Source organism: Cyrtonyx montezumae, unplaced genomic scaffold (genome assembly GCF_038088225.1).
Source record: "Cyrtonyx montezumae isolate F1298 unplaced genomic scaffold, pur_monq_1.0 scaffold_2, whole genome shotgun sequence".
In the NCBI taxonomy this organism is placed as follows: domain Eukaryota; kingdom Metazoa; phylum Chordata; class Aves; order Galliformes; family Odontophoridae; genus Cyrtonyx; species Cyrtonyx montezumae.
The window spans coordinates 12,020,606-12,040,186 of record NW_027071936.1 but is presented as its reverse complement, the minus strand read 5'-3'; the positions used below and the strand labels follow the sequence as shown (position 1 = coordinate 12,040,186).

General features: G+C 36.6%; 1 protein-coding gene across 1 annotated transcript in view; it reads left to right on the top strand.

Annotated features, from left to right (window-relative positions):
- The window catches only part of IQCM (IQ motif containing M), a 169,322-nt gene extending 151,405 nt beyond the window's left edge, over window positions 1-17,917 (top strand). The window contains 2 exon segments of the mRNA XM_065736042.1: window positions 17,810-17,829; window positions 17,831-17,917. Coding sequence (XP_065592114.1) covers window positions 17,810-17,829; window positions 17,831-17,917 — 107 coding nt within the window.
- The last annotated feature ends 1,664 nt before the right edge of the window (window positions 17,918-19,581 follow it).

The window sequence follows — 19,581 nt, the reverse complement described above, 5'->3', positions numbered from 1 at the left end:
TTTTGAGAAAGTCTTCTTGAAAAACTGATTTAGAAACCTAGTATTTACCTCCACAGTTTCAAGGAGTCAGTGAGAACCTTAAGTGATAGTTAAGATCAGTCCCTTCCATATGACATTCTGATGTATGCCCTAAGCAGCCCATTTACTCTTTGCTATCAATATTGAGTGAAAGGAGTATCTGATATGAATGCTTTCCTGGCAGTATTCAGATCCGTCAACTCCTTTCACTGCTAGAGAAAAATATGAGAAGAAGGCCCTGAAAGTACCATATTCTATCAATAACAAGCACTGTAATATTGTATTCAGTCTTATCCTGTATTTCAGAAGAAGCTTTGCAAAGTAGACTCAGCAACTCTGTGGGACAGAAAGTAACAGGGAGGAAGGAAGACAAAATGGAAGGCTGAAGCACTCATGCTTCAGAGGGTAGAATTCTACTACCTGAGCAAGGAAAGATATGGCAGGTGTTAAAACATCTCTGTGTAGTGCGTACTGGCTCTTCTGGCTTTGATGTGATTTTCCCAGTTTAATTTACATGGTATAGCTTTGAATGTAGAGATGATACTGAAAAGCTATCATGGCAAGCTTTTCATATGGTGTCAGTTTGGGGTAAAGGAACAAAAAGTTCTATTAATATCTTTAAGCTAGCATTAATCTCTGCAAGATGTCATGAAGAACAGAATTAGAGCAATATGTGGTCTTTGCCATCTTTGACTGTTCTGACTCAAAGACACTTTTGATCACTTTAAAAGAAAATTCAACATCTAAAAAGCACATGAACCAGTAGAATTTCCACAACAATCCAGTTCCTCATTTACATCCCAACAGGGTCAATTTTCAATACATTTCACATAAGAATGAATACGCTGTTCTCACAATTGTTTGTGAGTGTATTTCCCCATATCCCATGCTGTAAACGTATCCCACAGTGTTAGATCCATGCTGTGACCAACAATATATATGCCCAGTGGGCTAGGCTAGTAACATCTACTAAATGTTTATATTTTTTTCCTTTGCATTTCTGCAAAGCTTCTCCTTCAACTGCATTATTCTGGTGGTATATGTTGCTATAGTTTGGGGGATTGTAAAGCTGTCTCTTAAAGCCGTGTGGGAATGCAGTTCTCAGCTTCAGAAATGAAAGATCAAAAACTATACTGCAAGGCCTTTATTTTGCGAATACTTACTGTGTACACAGCAAAACAGTGCTCAAGACAGGAAAGCTACTGATCAACATAAGCATCTGTAGAGGCTTTACATAATATGGTGGCTCGTGTCTCATTTAAGGTGATAATTGTAGTTCTTTTGCTGTGTGGCATTTCACATTATAGTACATATCAGCTTTTTTATCTTTGTTGGTTATCAAAGGAATCTGAAGTAAAATTCAACCTAAAAATTCTTTAAAAATCCTGAAAAAAAACAGCTTGACTCCTCAGAAAGGAAGAATTTAATTTCATGGAAAGAATTAAAAATAGGTTATTTGAAAAATCTTTAGAAGAAGGCAAAAGAGAGATGTCAGATCCCTTCCAGCCCACTTTTTATATGAATCTGTATTTTTAATATGGAGTTTGGGTTGTTGATCATTTAGTAATGAAATATCTCCAGTAACTTTAGAAAAGCCAACTCTTGTGTAATTTTGTTTTGAAGAGGTTCTTGGAGTGTTTTCAGTTTTCAAAAATTTCCTCTATCACATTTCTGAGTCAGCATTTGAAGTCTGACCTGCATGCATGTTTGTGACTAGTCAATTAAATCTCAAAGTTCTATTTCTGTTTCCTGATTTGATTAAGTAGACCCCCTGAAACACAAATAACAGCACATGAAAAATACACACTGTCTTTCAAACAGGCTTTGCATTATGGTCATCTGAAAGTTTGCTTAAAAGATATAGAGAGAAGACAAAGATAGAATTACAGAAAAATGCCATGGGGTACTCAAATTGTTCACAAAGTCAAGCTTTTGAACCATTTTGAAGTATGCTAGGATTATCTAGAATCTATGAAATGCAGATACAAGCTAATTTCTTAATAGTTCTGTTTTAAACTGATATTTTACAAATGAAAGGCACATTCACGATAGATTGCAAAGACCAGTTTAAGTACCTTTCTCTTTCAGGTTCTGAAAACAGGCACAACATAATGTGTCTGTTTAAAAACAAGTTTTACAAGTAATTTTATTATAAGAAAAAGAATTGATTACATAGACAAATAAAAATATATACATAGATGCATTTACAAATTTATCTGAACACCGTAGATATATAATTATTAATATTTATTGTATTGCACTGAATAGTAGGCAAAGAGCAGAAACTAATTGGGGGAGTGTTTTTACTTTTTTACTGAAGTAGTCACCATTCTTTCTTTCAGCATCTTCTGAGTGAAAGGCATCAATCTGTAGCTTCAAATTTCCTTCACTGTATTTGAAATACAAATTTCAAATCTTTCAAAATAGACCAAAAAAAATTTATCAACCTGTCACTTTTCAAAAGTTCTACCTAACTGGAGTATCATTATTTCATTGTAAACCAACACAAATTTTGAAAATATCAAAGACAGCAGCCAAAAATTTTTGGTCTTATCTTAAATATTATGTATTCCTGGATTGTCATTATGTGCTTATCATGAAGCAAGGTATAAATCCCTTCTAAGGAATTAAAATGAATTAGTATCATAAAGAATTATTTCTTTGCAGTTATACTATTAGATATAGTTTGTCCTACTCATGTGTCCTAGTAGGCTAAGAACATGAGTTTTAATTGCAATACAGAATCAAGTTAGCCTTTGTTTAGAGAGTTTATAAACCCAATGGCTGCAAGGATCTTATAAAGAGATCATAAATAATTCCAGTATGAAACTAACTGGAATTGGAATTCTAGTCTTAAACTAGGAATTTAAATTTCTGGGGAAAATTGCTGATGATTTTGTGGATTAATATTGGACAATATTAATTTTTGTTCAGTCTGCAAATACTCTGGAAATATTTTATATACCAACAGTTAAATGTGGAAATCTGTACTATAAAAAATAAATCAATCAATAAATAAAAAGTGAAAGTAACTTCTGCTTGAAAATAAACCAGAATGTGTGATAGGTAGTTTTCAGTTACAGAAACATAGCATTAAGTTCATCTCCTGAATAGGAAAATAGGAAATTGCCCCATTCATTGGAAGTAAAAAATATATATATATTATCATATATATCTTGCCTACAGTTCAAGAGTTCACTGGGATGAGAATATTGTAATTCATATAAAATAATAGAATCCATGCAGTAATTTGTGAAGAATGAGTAGAATAGGAAGATCATCTAGTCTCTGTACTAAATCAATACATGCAAAAGTAAAATTTAAGTCAAGAATTTGATGGTTAAGGGCAGAGGTATACAAACAATTCAACCAATTTTCTAACATTTTTCCCTCTCCAAAGTAGACAACAGAAGAAAATTCTCAGCAAATTCTAAAAAGCATTTAGCTTTTACTTCAGTGGTTGCAATAACACTGACTTCAGAGGACCGTAAGTGCATTGTATTACTTGTATAGCAAATATACACAGAGTTATATTTTAATAACTTAAAAGCTTTGGAATTCCACAGGAAAAAAACAAACAAGCAAACTTTGTTTCACTTTCTTTTGGGAATTATGTAAGAACAACCCTAAAATCAGATCTCTTAGAAAACAGAATTGTAATGTTACGGATGAAGAGCATGATATTCAGAATGGTGAATCTGAACAACAGGTTTTGTTGGTCTTTCTAATTACAATTACCATTTACCCTTTCAATTTATGTATATGGAGACAGCTTGTTATTTTCCTGTAATTTTAACAAAGTGAGTCTTTTATGTTGTACTGGGGAGGCTTTTCGTTCTTAAGAACAGTCTTTTAATTAATCAAACACAAATATAGCTTTTTGTGTAAAGTAAAAAAAATTCAGTAGTCAAATATGTGATTAATGCTTGTAGTCTTTCAAATGTGAAATCCATTGGCATGATTTTTAAAATCCTAAAATTCAGTTATATTTTATGAAACTAGACCTTTAAATCTGACTTTCTTGGCTCTTGAAACATAAGTACTGTTTATGTTTATTATTACTCATTTATATTCTTTTTGCCTGCTCTGTTTAGTGTACCGCTTTTCATATATGTTTGTTTTCCTGTAGTGTTTAATAGTTGTTTAAAAATATACAGAATATTTAGTAAATAACATGTATTTGAAATAAGTGAAGATGACACGCTGTAATCCTGCTCAAAAGCCTTCTTGTGTTTGCTTTGAGATATTATAGGCAAAGCATTACTTTTGCCTGTTTTGCTTGATGTCAATGAAGATTTAGAATATAAAGGGAATTAGTTTGCTGCGTGTGTTCTTTATCTCAGTTTCTAGTATTTGTAGCTGTTATCAGGCTTTTAATCACAAAAAGAAATGCTGAAGCTGTTGCTTAGCAAATTCCTTACTTTACCAATTCAAATATATATTCAACTGTATATATTATATAATTCAAATTATGAAACTTGAACCTGTGGTCTTTGTGATCTGATTGGTTTAGTTCATGAAGATATCTCAGTAATACCTGGTGCGTGTGAAAAACTGTAGAAACGTGGGAAGCTGCACACCTGTGGTTATTTTCATTGCTACGTCCCATAAAGCCAGGCTCTGGGTTTAATAGGCATACAGATCAATAAGAATGTGCTAAGCATCAATGTGTTTCTAGTCAAGATATTAAGAAAATAGATTTTATTTATTTATTCAAGGATTTTTTTTCTCCTGCAGTCATTGCTGCTGGCTTTATTCCAGTATCAAATTTGTTCTCTTGAATAGTCTCCAGCGAGTACCATATTTAATGAAAATGTTAACAGTCGTGACTAAGATGCTACAGTTAATAATGTAGTGGCAAATTTTGAATACTTGCTGATCTGTTTCCTATTGGTTATCCTGAAAACGGTGTCTGTGTGCCCTATTGGAAGCTTCAAGGGCTGCAGTGAACAGGTGAGGCGTTATCTTTCCAGGAAATGCCAGCTTGATATCTGGAAGCAGATGAGGTTTTCCCCAACATAGTTTGGATCCACCTTCTAATTTAGACCTGTAAGTAGCAGCTAGATGGTGATACATCTAGAAAGCTCGAAGTGTATTCTGACTATACTGCCACCTAGTAAAACAGGAAAGTTTCACTTCTGCAATGGTGACCTTAGAACGGTGACCTTTTAGAGCAAGAAAAGGTGTTGAAAGTTTCTGTTTAGAAAATTAAATCAGCCATCTTCCTAGATTTGCATATGGTTACGTGTACTGAAACATTATGATATGAAGCAGCTGATTTATTTGCTATCTGGTATTTAGAACGCTTCGTAAGGAAGAGATTATTTAAATCTCCATGTCATGTGCATCTTAAATGGAGAATACATAAATCTGTATCTAATTTGACCTTTGATATTAGGTCCAGAGCAGGGATCAAGTCTTAATTGGTGTGTAATTGTTTAATTCCAGAGATTGATTTTCACTCACTTTTCACTCAAGCATGGCTCCATGAATGCAGTTTTTCAAGGGCTAAGAAATTTTTCTCCAGCCTCTGCTACTATTTCATTTACTTTTACAGTGATATAGGTTATTTCAAACTTTCATTACTTAGTTCCTTGGAGAGAAGAGGAGGGGAAGGAAAAGAAGAAAAGGAGTGTTCAGTTATTAATTTTTCCACTTGCTCTCAGTCCTACTGTCTCTCTTCATTCTTCCCTGATCTGAGAGAGCCATCTGTTCCTCTCACCTTCCAATTTTTTCAAGCAGTTGGTCCAGCTTTTATAAAGCAGTAATTTTCTTCTCAGTACACTGATTTCTCCTCTGAAACTTGCATAGCTAAGGATGCTCAGCTAACACCCAAATGTCTCTGTTGCTCCAGACCGCTCTTTGTGTGTGTTATTGCAAACTCTGTAGCGTATAGCAAGTATATTTTGTCGAGATGACTCCAGGTTATGTTCAACTCCTTTTTGAATCACAACGTCTAGAAAGCAGAAAATTGCTTTTATATTTACTATTAGAGCACGTGGAAGAAAAAGAGATTTAAATCCAAGGCAGCTGTTCTAGCACCATTAGTATGTAGTAGCAAGAACAGAGAGATCAGATTTATGGAACTAAAAAGATCTTTGCATTCCAATCACATGAAAGGCAGATGGGCTGTTTGGGTTAGCTGAACTAAGTCCCGTGAGGGTATGGGAAGCTGAGCTGTATTGTAGATGTGCTGATGTCTTTTAGGGGAGATAATCAGGCATCTGCAATCACAGAGGATCCCCTGTCTCTGAGGCCCGTGCTGTTCTAACACGAAAAGAGGAGAATGGCGTATTTATGTTCATGGAGAGGGTGCACAGACCTGCTTCAGTAACAAGTTTGTTTTCTGTGGCTGCGTGCAAGAGCTTCATCAAGAAGAAGGTGATCTGTGAGAGATACTACTCATTGCTATGGCTTTCACTCAGCAAAAGCAAGACCAGTTTAGCATTAACTTCCTTGATCAAACCTGGCAGTATGAGCATGAAGGTTTAGCCCTTTGTACATCTATATTTAAGTAAAAAAAAAAAAAAAGTCCAGTTAGATTGTGATACCTCATTATATCTACCTATTCTGTGTGAGATTTTGTATCCTGGAGATTTAGTACATGCAAAAAACCACAAGCAATCAGCAGCCAATATTTAACCCTCAGCCCTGTAAACATTCAGTGAGGTTATTTTTGGTCATTAGGGATGCAATGTGAATTTGGCTAGATAAATGATTTGCCAAGCTCCACTCTTTAAGAAAGCAGTCATTTTGAGCTGTATAATGTGATACTCTGGAGTATCTCATAGAATGGAACATTATGTCACTCAGCAGTGTGTGTTGCCAGGAGTGTAGATTATGTGTGTAGATAGCAGACTGATTGATTGACTGACTGACCATCCTACCAATCAACTTTACTTGCCTCAGATTCAAGAAAGAAAAATTACTGGCAAGTTAAAAACTCCTGGGTAACAAGGTTTAAAATAAAAAGGATGGTACAACTTCTAACAATAGCGTTGTGAATGGAGACATTGTCATTCTGAGTGGAGATCTGCTTGACTCAAATTGAATAACAGTGCTGTTTTTCTTCGTTAAGTCCATTAAAATCTGTAAGGCTATGGGACCTGGATAGTCATAAAGGTTTTAAAAAGCAATGAGGAGAGACTAATGCTCATTGCTGCATACTTACTTGAAGAGCCCAATTAAGTAAAAGTTTGTGCTAATTTGAGCTCTCAGAAAAATCTGAGCAGAATAGCTTCGTCTTTGCTATTGCATTAGTTCAGAAAACAAAACCACTTTTTTTTTCCCTTGCTATCATCATATAAATATTAATTCTGTGTAGAGAGCAAAATGATTTTTACTATTGTAGCTGGAGATAAATGCTATTTGTACGTAACATCAAAAGATAAAAATTCACCAAGATTCATTCTCTGTGCCTCACTGTGCTGTTTCAATGGAATGTCTCTGGGAATATTGCAGTTTTCCATTGTTTTTTGGAAGTACTAATATTAACATGAAATGTGGTAAGAATTATTCAAGAACCTAATTGCATGCTCTCTATCTGGCATTTGAATTTTGCATCTTCAGAATTAATCTTTTCACAGTGCTTTATTTAGTTTCTGTTAATACCCTATAATTTAATAATTGTAGTGGGAGGCTGAGAAGAATATAGAACAAAGAAAGATTTGCATATTTCTCTGATACTTTTGGTTGCAATAGACTGATCTTTTTTTTAAGCCTGTTCTTAAATAGCAGTTTTGCTATGGCTGGAGTGAACACCACAGATCATGGAGGGACTGGACAGGGAGACTGTTCATTTTTTATTGCATTCATTTGTCATATGACTAGAGGAAATCTGAATCAGTCAATGAAGCTTTGCAAGGCAGTACTAAGCAATGTAATTCTTGATTCAGTCTTGCTTTCACTGTAGAAATCAGCCTGAGAAAAAGGAAATTTTAACACAGTCTAACCATGAAAGCAGATAAAGATGCTTTTTCTGTTGCCCTATGACTTCAGTGAAAGCACATCTGAAGATAGATTTTGACTGTGACTTCATGTTTGAGTTTTTGCCTATTAAAACATATTACTACGGGCCTCTGTTTTTTGCACTTTTAACCTAAGTAAAAAAATGGCATGCTAGAAGGAAATCTTCTGAAAAGATTGGCTAATGGCTATGTAAACAGCAAATGCTTGCTGCATATGGGCATTAGGAGGTTTTATTGCAAAGATTCAGTGACTACTGTGAACAGAGTAGAGCTCTGAAATATGGCAGCAAAACAGCTCTTTTGGATGGGGCCTGGAAGTGGTTTGGTAAGGTCTCTGGGACAAGAAGCTTTGGGACTGTTGACTCAGGGCTTAAGCTGAAAGAGGGCTGCAAAATCTAAGAGACTTGGCCGTGCTGCTTCAGTCTTCTGCAGGCATTTGGTGTGATGTGAATGAAGGGAACCCCAGATTTGCCTGTAAGCAAGGGAGAGTCTACAAGGCACCATCATGGGGATGTATACTTGGTGGAAGAGGATCAGATTAGTGAATGTTTAAGCAAACTGGACATAAATCAGTCTATGGTCCTGATGGAACTCATTTTGACAGAAAACTTAAGTGTAGTTTTTCCAAGATTCACACATTGATAAAATAATAATTATTATGCGTCAAAAGACATAAAAAAAAGTCTAATTGAAAAATAATTGAAAAACAGGTGTTGACAAAATGGAAAAGAATACAAAGCAATTTATACGTGTGGTATGCATTATCTCTAACGTTCTTGATTTAGCGCCTTTATTTCATCACGTCTATTTCTTTACCTGGCTCCTCATCCACTTTCTCCGAAGGAAAATGTTAATTTTTCAGAATGTCATAAGCTTTGAATGATTGGAGTTTTAACTAAAGATTGAATAAGGATTATTTGCAGGAAAGAGGTATTAAGAAATTTCCAGATATTTGGGTATGTTTGTGTGTTGTGTTTTATAAGGACGTGATCTAAAATTCTGTTGTGTAATTATGTCAGTTTCTCAAACTTCAAGAAATGCTCGCTTCAACTGCTGCAGTAGAAAGAAATTGTTCTGCAGCAAAGATACTTGGACAGATTGCAGAAGTCTGTTAAATATTAATTCAATTAAGGCTGAATATTCAACTAAGATTAATAGCAATGATATATAAAAATACTTTCATGAATTTATTTAAAAAGGGGTGTAATCTATCACAACTTACAACTAATATTTTAGATAATAAGCTTATAATAATTTAATTGTGTATTTGAGGATAATGTAAGTACAAAAATGAAAAGATTATATATATACTTATGCGTATATGTGTATATGTACACATATATATATATTAAAGTGACTGAGGAATTGGGAAATAAAGCTGAAAATAAACTGGTCTTGGGCAGCCAGCCTACAGTTTGTGCTTGTCCATATTCCTGGACTTCTGGATTCCTATCTGTGTGGACAAACTTGTTCACACCTCCATTCCCTGTAATGGGGATTTTCATGGCACAAAATAATGACTGAGCATGTGTTGATACAGATTGATGCTTTATCTGGACAAGCTAGGGAGCTGGGTCTTGGAGCATGGTGTAGCATGATAGATTAGCAAGGTGGTACAGAATCAGTGGCTGTGCTCTTACCGAATATGACAGGGGATGGTAAAGATTTTACAACATTAGGACAGAATTATGATGTCCTCTGTTTGCTCAACTTTTTTTAAGGGAAATAAACTTTCTAAATTCATTTTTTTCTTACTCAGTATTTCTCTCTATTCTTTATCGCGTGGCCTATCAGCCACGTGGATATTTTGCAGAAGGAATCAAGACAGATATATGAGTAGGAAGAGAAAAAGAACTCAGTATAATTAATTTTTCCTTTCATACATGTCTTTTCTAGTGGTATATTTTCCTTCAAGAACATTCACAGGGTGAAAACAACACAAGGGCCGCTGAAAATATGTTGCGTTGTATTGCATGATTTTTCTCCTCATTAATGCAAGGCAGATAACATTTGAATGTAAAATATCCCTCAGTATCACTACAGAAAAATAGAATTACAAGATGAGCCATACTGTGTTTATTGTGGTGATCTTAGAATGAGGCTCAATGCACCACAGGGAACTGTGACCCAAGTGTTCTCAAGTATCCAGTTTTCTTACTCTGTGTGACAGAGGGTTCAGTAGAAAGGTCTGTGAGGTGGCTACTCTGCTTTTTCTAGCTGGATAGGTATGTAGTAGGTATCAGATGGACACTACTTATAATCTCTGCAACTGCAAACTAAGCGTGCATTTCCAGTTGGGATCAAAGTTTGATGGTTGGTGAGAATATGGATGCTCATCTATAAGAGCATATACAGATGGAAACCTTGTTCACTACGCAGGTATTTGCCCTGCCCATGCAATTTAAGACATCAGCAAGTGCACTGTGCTCTGCTGAGGGGCTGCCATGGGTCTACGTTAAGAGACTGTATCAAAGCCATTAGTGGGTTCATACCCGGTCCTATCTCTGTTGCAGTTTGTGTTGGCATGCTGCTGTGTTGAAAGGCATCAGGTCCCCACTGACGAGCTGCTATGAGCCTGATCCTGTGGTTTTAAATGTTGAGGAAAGGCTCCATTTACATTTGGTGGTCTTATTAAAATTATCTGCTCTATTTCATGCTGGATTAATTGTTGGTTTTTTTTTTTTTTTAAATGAAGATTTGGGTACCTATTCAGTCTAAACTCAGATGCTTTATTAAAAGATTGGCACGGGAATTTTTTTCCTGTTCTTCTTTTTTCTGGGAAGATCAATTGCTATGAACAAAATTAATCAACATTTTAAGACTCCAGAAACACATATGTAAAGACAAATCACTTTCTGGCTTGCTTCTGTTATTAGTTATGTGATGGAAAGGAGAACGCACCCAAATGTTCTTGCAAATAAACCCGCTATCCACCTAGCAAGAAAGGATTCAGGCATTCACTGCATGTAGCTTGGCTTTGAGTCTATGTATGAGAAACCTAACTGTAAGACCAAAATTTGAATTATCTCTATGTTCAGAGGATAGTTACCCCTAAATTCATCTCTGCAATGTCTGATTTCATTTTCAGATTTTTGTGTAGTTTGTCTTACCTAATGAAGAATGTTGCCACAGCAGGATTACGCTTCTCAGAGAGGAAATCATTTTTACTGGCTTTAAAATGGCTTTCTTCAAAACAGTGCTGGGCAGAATGACATGAGTAGAATAACAAACCAGACTTTTAGCTTAAAACCCAAATTAGAAAGCATTAGGCTAGTGTTAGTGCATCAGGATTGCATTGTCAGAGAAGGGCAAAATGCTAACAGCATGAGAAAGATTTTAATTTGTGAATGTTTAATTCCTAATGAAAGAAAGGCAGAATAAGCAAGGAAGTCTTTTTTCATCATTTTCGGCTGCAAGTTGTCAGTACATCCAAACGCATTACAATATGGTTTGTTTTTAATGTACGAGCTAATTTGTATTACAGCACAATTTCAGTGGCTTTGTTTCAGGCTGCTACTTTAGTGTCAGGATAACCAGATTAGCAATACCACCTTTCTATCACCTGGGTTTCCCAAATGTATCTGACATGCCAATTGAAACCCATGAAACAACCACAAAGGTAGAGGCTTCTTCTAAATGGTGCCCACCCTCAGCAGATGTAACTGCTTGCTACAGGTGCTGTGTTTGATCCCACAAAGCCTGAAAGCTGATAAAATCCTGCAGATGTACCTGTGGGAGCCAAAATGCTCTTTATCTTTTGATGTCACTTCCCCCACTTGGGAGAAGCTGTGGTGGGGTCTGCTCCAAATGCCCTTCTGCTTTTCTGTGCAGCCCTCACTCTGATGTTCCCACCTTGAAGCAGTCCCCTTTGTAACTCAGCACCTCCTAGATGCCTCGAAATCTCAGCTCTTCAGCAATCTCACATTTTGGAATTTTGCGTTGGATAAACTTCTTCTTAGAAAAGGAACATTGAATTCAGAAACACATACTCAGAGCTCACTCAGCATTCCCAAATGAGGTCACCTATCTTTGACACGCTAACTAGATGATTTAGAGGCAACAGAACAATTAATTTTATGCTGGAAACCATAGAGATGGATGATCTCTGGAGAAAAATCTGAGTTTTATTTCAGTTTGGTTATGAGGAATGGCTTGTACATGGAGTACATGAACTTGTACTTTTTGCATTGTGTATATATTATAGTACAGGGAATGTACTCCAATAGTAGTATGTATCTGTAATTATACATATACAGCATTTTACAGTAGAAAATATGAGCACCAGCACTTTCAGGACCCATAAGGAAACCAAAGATTATGCCTTCCCATCCTTCTACCAATGTTTATTAGTCCCACAGCAATAAGACCACCCTTTATTGGCAAGTGAAGCTATCTAACTTGGTATCTGAGAAGCTTAAATACTAATCAATCTGTTGCATTTTCATCTCTTCTTAATACACAGAGGATTACCCTTGTGAAGGACTGCGTAAATAGAAAAAGTGATGGCTGCAGCTGCACTAAGCTTGTCTTCTTTTCCTGGCAACAGTTTTAAGCATTACTGTTGCATCCATGTTATGTGTGAATTCCCCTGTGTAAATCCCATTAAGGTTAATAGAATTTTATTTTTACTGCTTAATAAATTTCAAAGGGGATTAACTTTTGAGTAATATTTAACCAACCATAATGCACAGAACACAATCCCATACCAGCATGATTATACGGTAGCTGAGACAGAGAAACTCTAACAGGGACATGATGAGGCAGTTTCTTGTTTTATATAGAGAGAAAAGTCTGTACTTTGGCTATATTTCAGTAATGTTTGTGTCTTTTACTGTTCGTATCTTTTGTCTCTTCTACTCCTTTGATACTTGAAAATATCAAGCTTTTGTCTTCCTAGATTTGAAATAACAAATGAATTGAGTCACCAGCAGTTCTATGCTGTTGTATCGTAATGCAGCCTTGTTGTAAAGGAAGCACTTGGACCCATTCAGGAAATTAAGACTGTAAGAGAGGGCCTATGCAACCACATGTGTTGTAAGAAGATCTCGTGACATTACATCACACATTACACAGTGTGCACTACCATATTTAGGTAGGTTTGTACTGGTTATGCACTGTATGAGCCCCACTTTTCCTCCTATCACGCTTTGTGAATTTGAAATGGGTTGATAATTTTAAAGGAAATCTATACTTAATACTAGTATGTTTGTCCCACAGGATCTTTCAGAGACTCAGTTACTTCTGCTTTCCTTTCTTCAAATGCACAAATCCTCACTGGATTTTCCAGTTTTAAAGGATGTGCTTAGGTAGGCAAGCCTGTTTTGTTGGAGACAGGCACACTCCTGATCTGTTTGTCATTGGTGCTGCTCTGCAGGCAAAGAGAGGCTGCTCAACCTTGGGCCAGGAGCCCTTCCTCTGACCTTTTAAAGAGGAATGCACTCCTGGCAAGTGAAAGCCAGCCCTCTCTTCCCAGCCCTCCTACAAAACCACAAACATAGCCACCAAACATAAAAAAAAATTTCCAAGTTTTCTAATGTTCACCTCCCTCTGTTTTTCTGCTGGAGTTCTCTATTTTTTAACACTGTTGACATCCCTCTGTACATCCTGCTTTTTATATGAGTTGGGAAGTCTGCCTGTGTTAAGTGTAACTTGCAAACCAGGGTGTGAAGAAGCTGAATATCTGATTAATAGTTACATTGAGGAGACTTACCAGAAATGTCATTACAGGTCTCCATGTTTCTTATCTCCTAGAGAATTCCTTATCCAATAACGGTATGATTTTTTCCTTTACTTGCCAGCTCCGTAACTCTGCACGTGATCTGAAAGTCAAGCTGTCATCTTTGCTTTTAATCATCTTTCTTCTACAGAAACCTACTAAGATTGCTGCTAACTTCAGCCTGCACAAAACTGTTTTTACAGCTCTATTACTTCTGCAAAAGGCTGAAGTGAAAATAGAAAGATGTAAAAAAAGATGAAAAACAAAATTATTCTTTTTGTCATCAAAAAGGTTATATTCTTAAGTCCTTAGAAAGACTCAAGTGGTTGAAAAAGAAAATGCCATGTTTTCACAGTCCTCTTTAATTGCTATAACTTCTAATAACTGCCAACAGTAAACTGATGCAGTAGCATCCATCTGAACAGACAAGGTGACGTATGCATCTCTGTTGCACGTAATATCTTAAAACTGAAAAGTAACTTAGATGCAGTTCATTCAAACTAAAAATAATTATCTAGGGCCTACAGGAGAAGTGTCATGTGAGATTTCAGCCTGTTGCCTCACTTTCATGGAAGGATGCAAACTGGCTCTCTTTCCTTTGCTTATCAGTGCACTAGATCATGCTTGACTTTATTTTCAATTTCAGCAGGTTTTAGTGACTGGCTATGCAAAATCTGAATATCTCTATTTGTGATGCTACCTAAGCAGCGTGCTCTTTCTTCAGCATCATTTGTAGTTTTCCATCTTACCTCTATGACTGAAACTTGCAGTTCTCAGAGTTGTTGCCAACTAAGTGACAAAGTCATGCAATTTGGTCTTTAGGCATCTTTGTTCACGGAGAGTCAGGCTGCCATATCTGTGAAGCTGACCGATGTAATGTATATTTGCTGCTGCACTTTTAATAGTGAGAGAGACATGTTCTTGTTTCTTACAGCTTTTAGCAATCATTAGATAACTAATGGCTGCAAAATTGTTGCATATTATTCTAATTTTCAAGATGGAAAGAAATAAATGAGGCAAACAACCAAGGTAAGCTATTAAAGTTCACTAACACATCTGTGAAGCTTTTACAAAAAGCAATGAACAGTTGCAGAAATGAACAAATAAAAACACTTCAGCTACATGAGTTATTTTAGGCTGGCCTACAGGAGCCAGTGTCTCAGCACAAGTCATTAAGAAGTTGTAAAGTGGCTTCTTCTGCTTCAAAGTATACGTGTACAGTAAGTTAACTTTCGGGTAGCATGGGATGACTGTGGAGACCTTGCTTATGACAGATTTTTATTTCTCTGCTTTACAGATATCTTGAAGTGTCTTGAGGAGTAATTGTGAGGATACTTTCTATGGTCAGGTTTTGTTGTAAACAAATTTAGCACTCTGGGTTTTGCTTGTTTGTTTTATGGAATACTCATAGCTTTGTTTTCTGTACTTCCTCTACCAAGTCTCACTTCTGTTGTTATCTCAGTGCTGAGACTTTAAGAAACCATATGTGCTGTATCCAACCAGGATATTTTAGGTGAAACAGTGTTCTTCACATGCAAAAGTTCAAGAGACCGAGTGTAACACGTAGAGATGAAGAAAAATTTTTCATCAATTTCAGTTGACCTTTTCTACTTGGTCTGTTCTCTGAACCATCAAAGGTTCATTTTTTATTTTATTTGAGCAGAGAAGGTATAGCAAAGCTTAAATATGTGTATTATATAAATCTTTATTTAGTAATGGATTATTTTATATAATTAAGCTCTAAGGATATGGTCTATTTTCCAAAGATCCTGCCAAGAGAGTTTCCATTCTGGGGCTTCCTGCTTATTTCTTCCAGCTGCTTCTCTTTCTTATCCCTTCTGTTGTTATTCTCCTCCTGTCTCCTTGTTTTCACTACTGATGGAGGAGAGGCTTGGTTAGACTTTGAAATCATAATATGTTCTTGGCAATTGTTGCTTTCTATACTCTTTGTAATTATTTTCCAGCAATTCCAATTGAATTTTCAAGTTGAGATCTTGCATTGTTCAGTCTGAATGCTGAAGGTACAAATCACCTTTTAGCAGGGTTAATAAGGAACATCCTGGATGTGGAGGCATGGCATGAGTAGCATGCTGGCCAAAGCCGTGTTGGCTGTTTTGACTGGAGGAATGCAGGATAGAAACCTTTTAAACAGATCTTCCTTTCTCGCCTAGTCTCTAGCCCACCCCACAAGGTGTACATCTTGATAATCACACCCTGCAAGCTCACTGTCGGCAAAAGTGTGATTTGTGGAACTATCTTGTTGACATAACTTTTTACAATAGTGTGGTACAAGAAAATGCACGTAAGTGGGTTATGCACCCATGCTTGTCTGTATGCATCTTTGCAGCCATCTGTGGTATTAATAATAGGTAGTTCTAAAAGAAAAAACATGTTCTATGTCTGTGGAAGTCATTTGCCTACCTGTTACTGGGATGGCATTTGTCCTGGTCTTGTCAGAAGGGAATTGGTCTTTCTCCCTGCAAAAATAACAATGGGCATGGAGGCAGCAAAGTGCCATTTTCTCACATGTGAAAGTATTTGCAGAACAAAGTCCTTTGTTTGTTTGTTTGTCTGCGTGTGTGTTTGTTTTCTCTACTTTTGGAACATATTAGAAAGCATCCTGCTCTTGTTATTTCTTTTGAATAGTCTATTTTCTGTAGAAAGTAATAGCCACATGGTAAACTCCTATTCATCAAAACTGTGCCAAATATGTGCCATTTTAAAGCTAAATATATGCTATTTCATTTTACTTTAAAGCAAGCCAAAACGCATACCAAGAACACAGCTCTCAGGGTGCTGGTCCTATTTTCCCATGTGTATTTACAGTGTGAGGCACTTCTCTTCAACAAGCTGACTTGGTAAGGGGATGTTATACAAATCCAGTACAGATAGCAGTATTTATCTTCTCCTTATGGTGAACTTACCTTTTAATTGTAAAAACATGTTTTTCTTTTCTTGGTGTGTCCTGTCTTGCCTCATGCAATTATACCTGACTCCCTAATACTCCCTTTGTTGAGGTATTTTAGGAGACTGTCTCCAGGGTACATGAAGATGACCATAGAGTGTCTTGCTCTGAGGAATTAATATGTTAATACTTAAGAGTTTCTGAATGAACTATTATGTCCTTGTGTAGATGTGATTGTCTGGTGCATTTTTGGTCTCATTTTTCTTTCTTGCCAAGTCTTCTTTCATTTTACTGTGTGCTGGTGATGCTTTTCTTCCTTGACCTGGTTAGGATGAGGAGCACAGATTGGATGGGGTAATGAGGAACCTGATCTGGTGCCTGATTTGACAAGCCTGATTTGGTTTGACAAGCCTTCTGTGGCAGGGGGTTTGGGTCTAGATAATCACTGAGGTCCCCTCCAATGGCTCTATCATGTCTTAAACTAGCTCTCACAGTCCTCTTCTTCACAGCAAAACATGGCCCATTTCAGGGCAGAAAAAGTAAAATATGAATTATAGGATGTGGTAATTGTGGTAATTGTCTTCCTTTTCCAGCACTGTGCTGTATAAGATCTTAAAAGTTGTTCTTAACCTCTTTCTGAGGTTTGCATTTTAAATACCTGACACAACCTTTTCTTGTTCAAAAAATGTAAAATGTTACTGAGAAACTGTGTTAGCAAATTGTGAATCTAGTCTAAAAACCTGTGTATTACAGCAAGGCCAAAATAAGGACATGATAACATGTTTGTCAATTGACTAAGAAAAGTCTTAGAAAGAATTGAGAGTAATCTTAAAGAGTAGTTATTTCTCTTTAATCACATGGGAAACTGTTCTATATTGCCTGCAAACTTACTGGCTGAGGAGTTTCAGAGTTTCAGAAAACTTCAAGTAGGAATAAATATAGTAATATCATCTCTTTTTAGGACACTTGAACTGAGTTTGGCTTGCAAATACAGCCTGGATGTATGAACAAGCAGGGGGAAGTAAAATCACTTGTGCTAACGATTTGTTTACTTAGAATATGAGTTTGATCTCCCTGAAATGAGATGAAAATCTAGCCTAAGTTTTTGGTGTTGGTGTTCTTTGTTTTGAAGTTGAAATATTGCCCTTGTTTATCAAACTTCTAAGGGCTTTTTGTTGTTTGTTTGCTTGTTTTTAATTGCAGTATTTTATCATCGAAAGTCAAAAAAAGCCTGATTTTCAAGTGTCAGCTGCATTAGTGACTTCTTCAATGAGAGAGCAGAAAGAAACACACCTCTCTGATCAGAATTAATGGTACCTCTGCATGAAAAGCTGGTGATGTCTTAAGAAATCAAGCTCCAGAGTAGACGCATTCTTTCCCTGGGAAAGTATATTGCATCTGAGAGTAAGCAGGACACAGAACTCCTTCATGTTGAAGACATCCTCAACTAAAGCGTAAAAATAAATGTGGAAATCCACATGTTGCTTAATTTTTGACCAGTTTGCACTTGATAGGGTAATTCAGTGTGCAGTGTACACAATGAATTCAAAGATTAAACCATCGTGACTTAGACAAATGAAAAGAAAAATGTAAAATTGTACCTACTGATAGTTTTCACAGAGCAATGTATAAGCTAGCATTGTTGCTTTTTTATAGGCAATTTGTCTCTTTAATTTATAACGGACAGGCCTTTATACTATCCATCTTTCAGTTAATGAAGAGGCAGCTCGTTTGCTGAAAAGTCGGTAACTTTCAGAATTTGGGGCCTAAAAAAACCAATTGCTCCTCTGATTTTTCTTAGTGGGTGCAGTAAGACATCTGTTCTTGACACTGGCATAGATCTGTTGCATAATGTGGAGACAAGAATCAAGGAGGAAAGGCTGTTTCTTTTGCCCTGTAAAAGGGCCCTGTAAACAGCCAACAACTGATGCAAGAAACTCATTATTATTTTCACATGTTTTTTTTTTTCCATTGCTTCACAGGCACACCAGCAGCTGGTTCAGCGTGCAGCCCACCTGGAGGTGAGAGGCAATGGAAACCCTCAAAAATAGATGTGCTGCTCTGGGAGAAGTGTTTTCTTGCTGCAAGTTGACTCCATTTAGGAGTTTCCAGCTGTCTATCGCCAACTCTTTCTGTCCCTTCAGCCCAAACAGGGTGCTGAAACATCTGGCAGAAGAAAAGTAATCAATTATCGTTTCTGAGATAGAAACAACCAACTAGGTAGTCAGGTTCTCCTGCGACCCTTCATGTGGTCAGGAGGCATAGGCATGTTGCTTATGCACAACTCTTGCTACAGCTTTGAGGGAGGGAGGCTTGGGGGCAGAGAAAAATTTGGATAAGACGAAATGCAGCATTTGCTGATATTGCTGCATGGATTCTACCTGCTTTTTCTCAGTGGAAGTAGTAGGCTAACTGGAAGGATTCCTATTCTCTGCCTTTTTATGTCTCAGACAAACATAAAATATAATATTCTGAGTAGATTCTGCTGCAGGATAGGCACTCTGGCTCCATCCATCTTCTAGAAGGAAGGAAGGTAGATTTGCCTGATTCTGGCTTTGATTTTTATTTTATTTTGCTGTTCTATTGTTTTCTATTATTCCTACTTTTATTTTCTGTTATTAAGTAGATTTTCCTTTTATTTTTATTATATTTCTATTGTATCCTAAATATTCTCATGCTTTGTTCTTGACTTTCTAGATAACTTTCCAATAGTGAACATGAAAATTAAAGTAACTGATATTAGCTGATATTACCTTCAAGCAGAGGGTGCACATCTAAGATCTGTTACCACTGCTAAGCATATGGACGAGGGTTGCCAATGGTTACTCCATTCTTTCAATAGCCCGTGTCACCCAAACATTAAGTTGTATCAACAGCTGAACTCCCTTTTGCATTTGCCCAAGCCAGCTGCATCACACGGCAGCCTAGTCACCTCTCTCTACTGTGTCAGTCAATATTTGTACGTCCTGTGACTG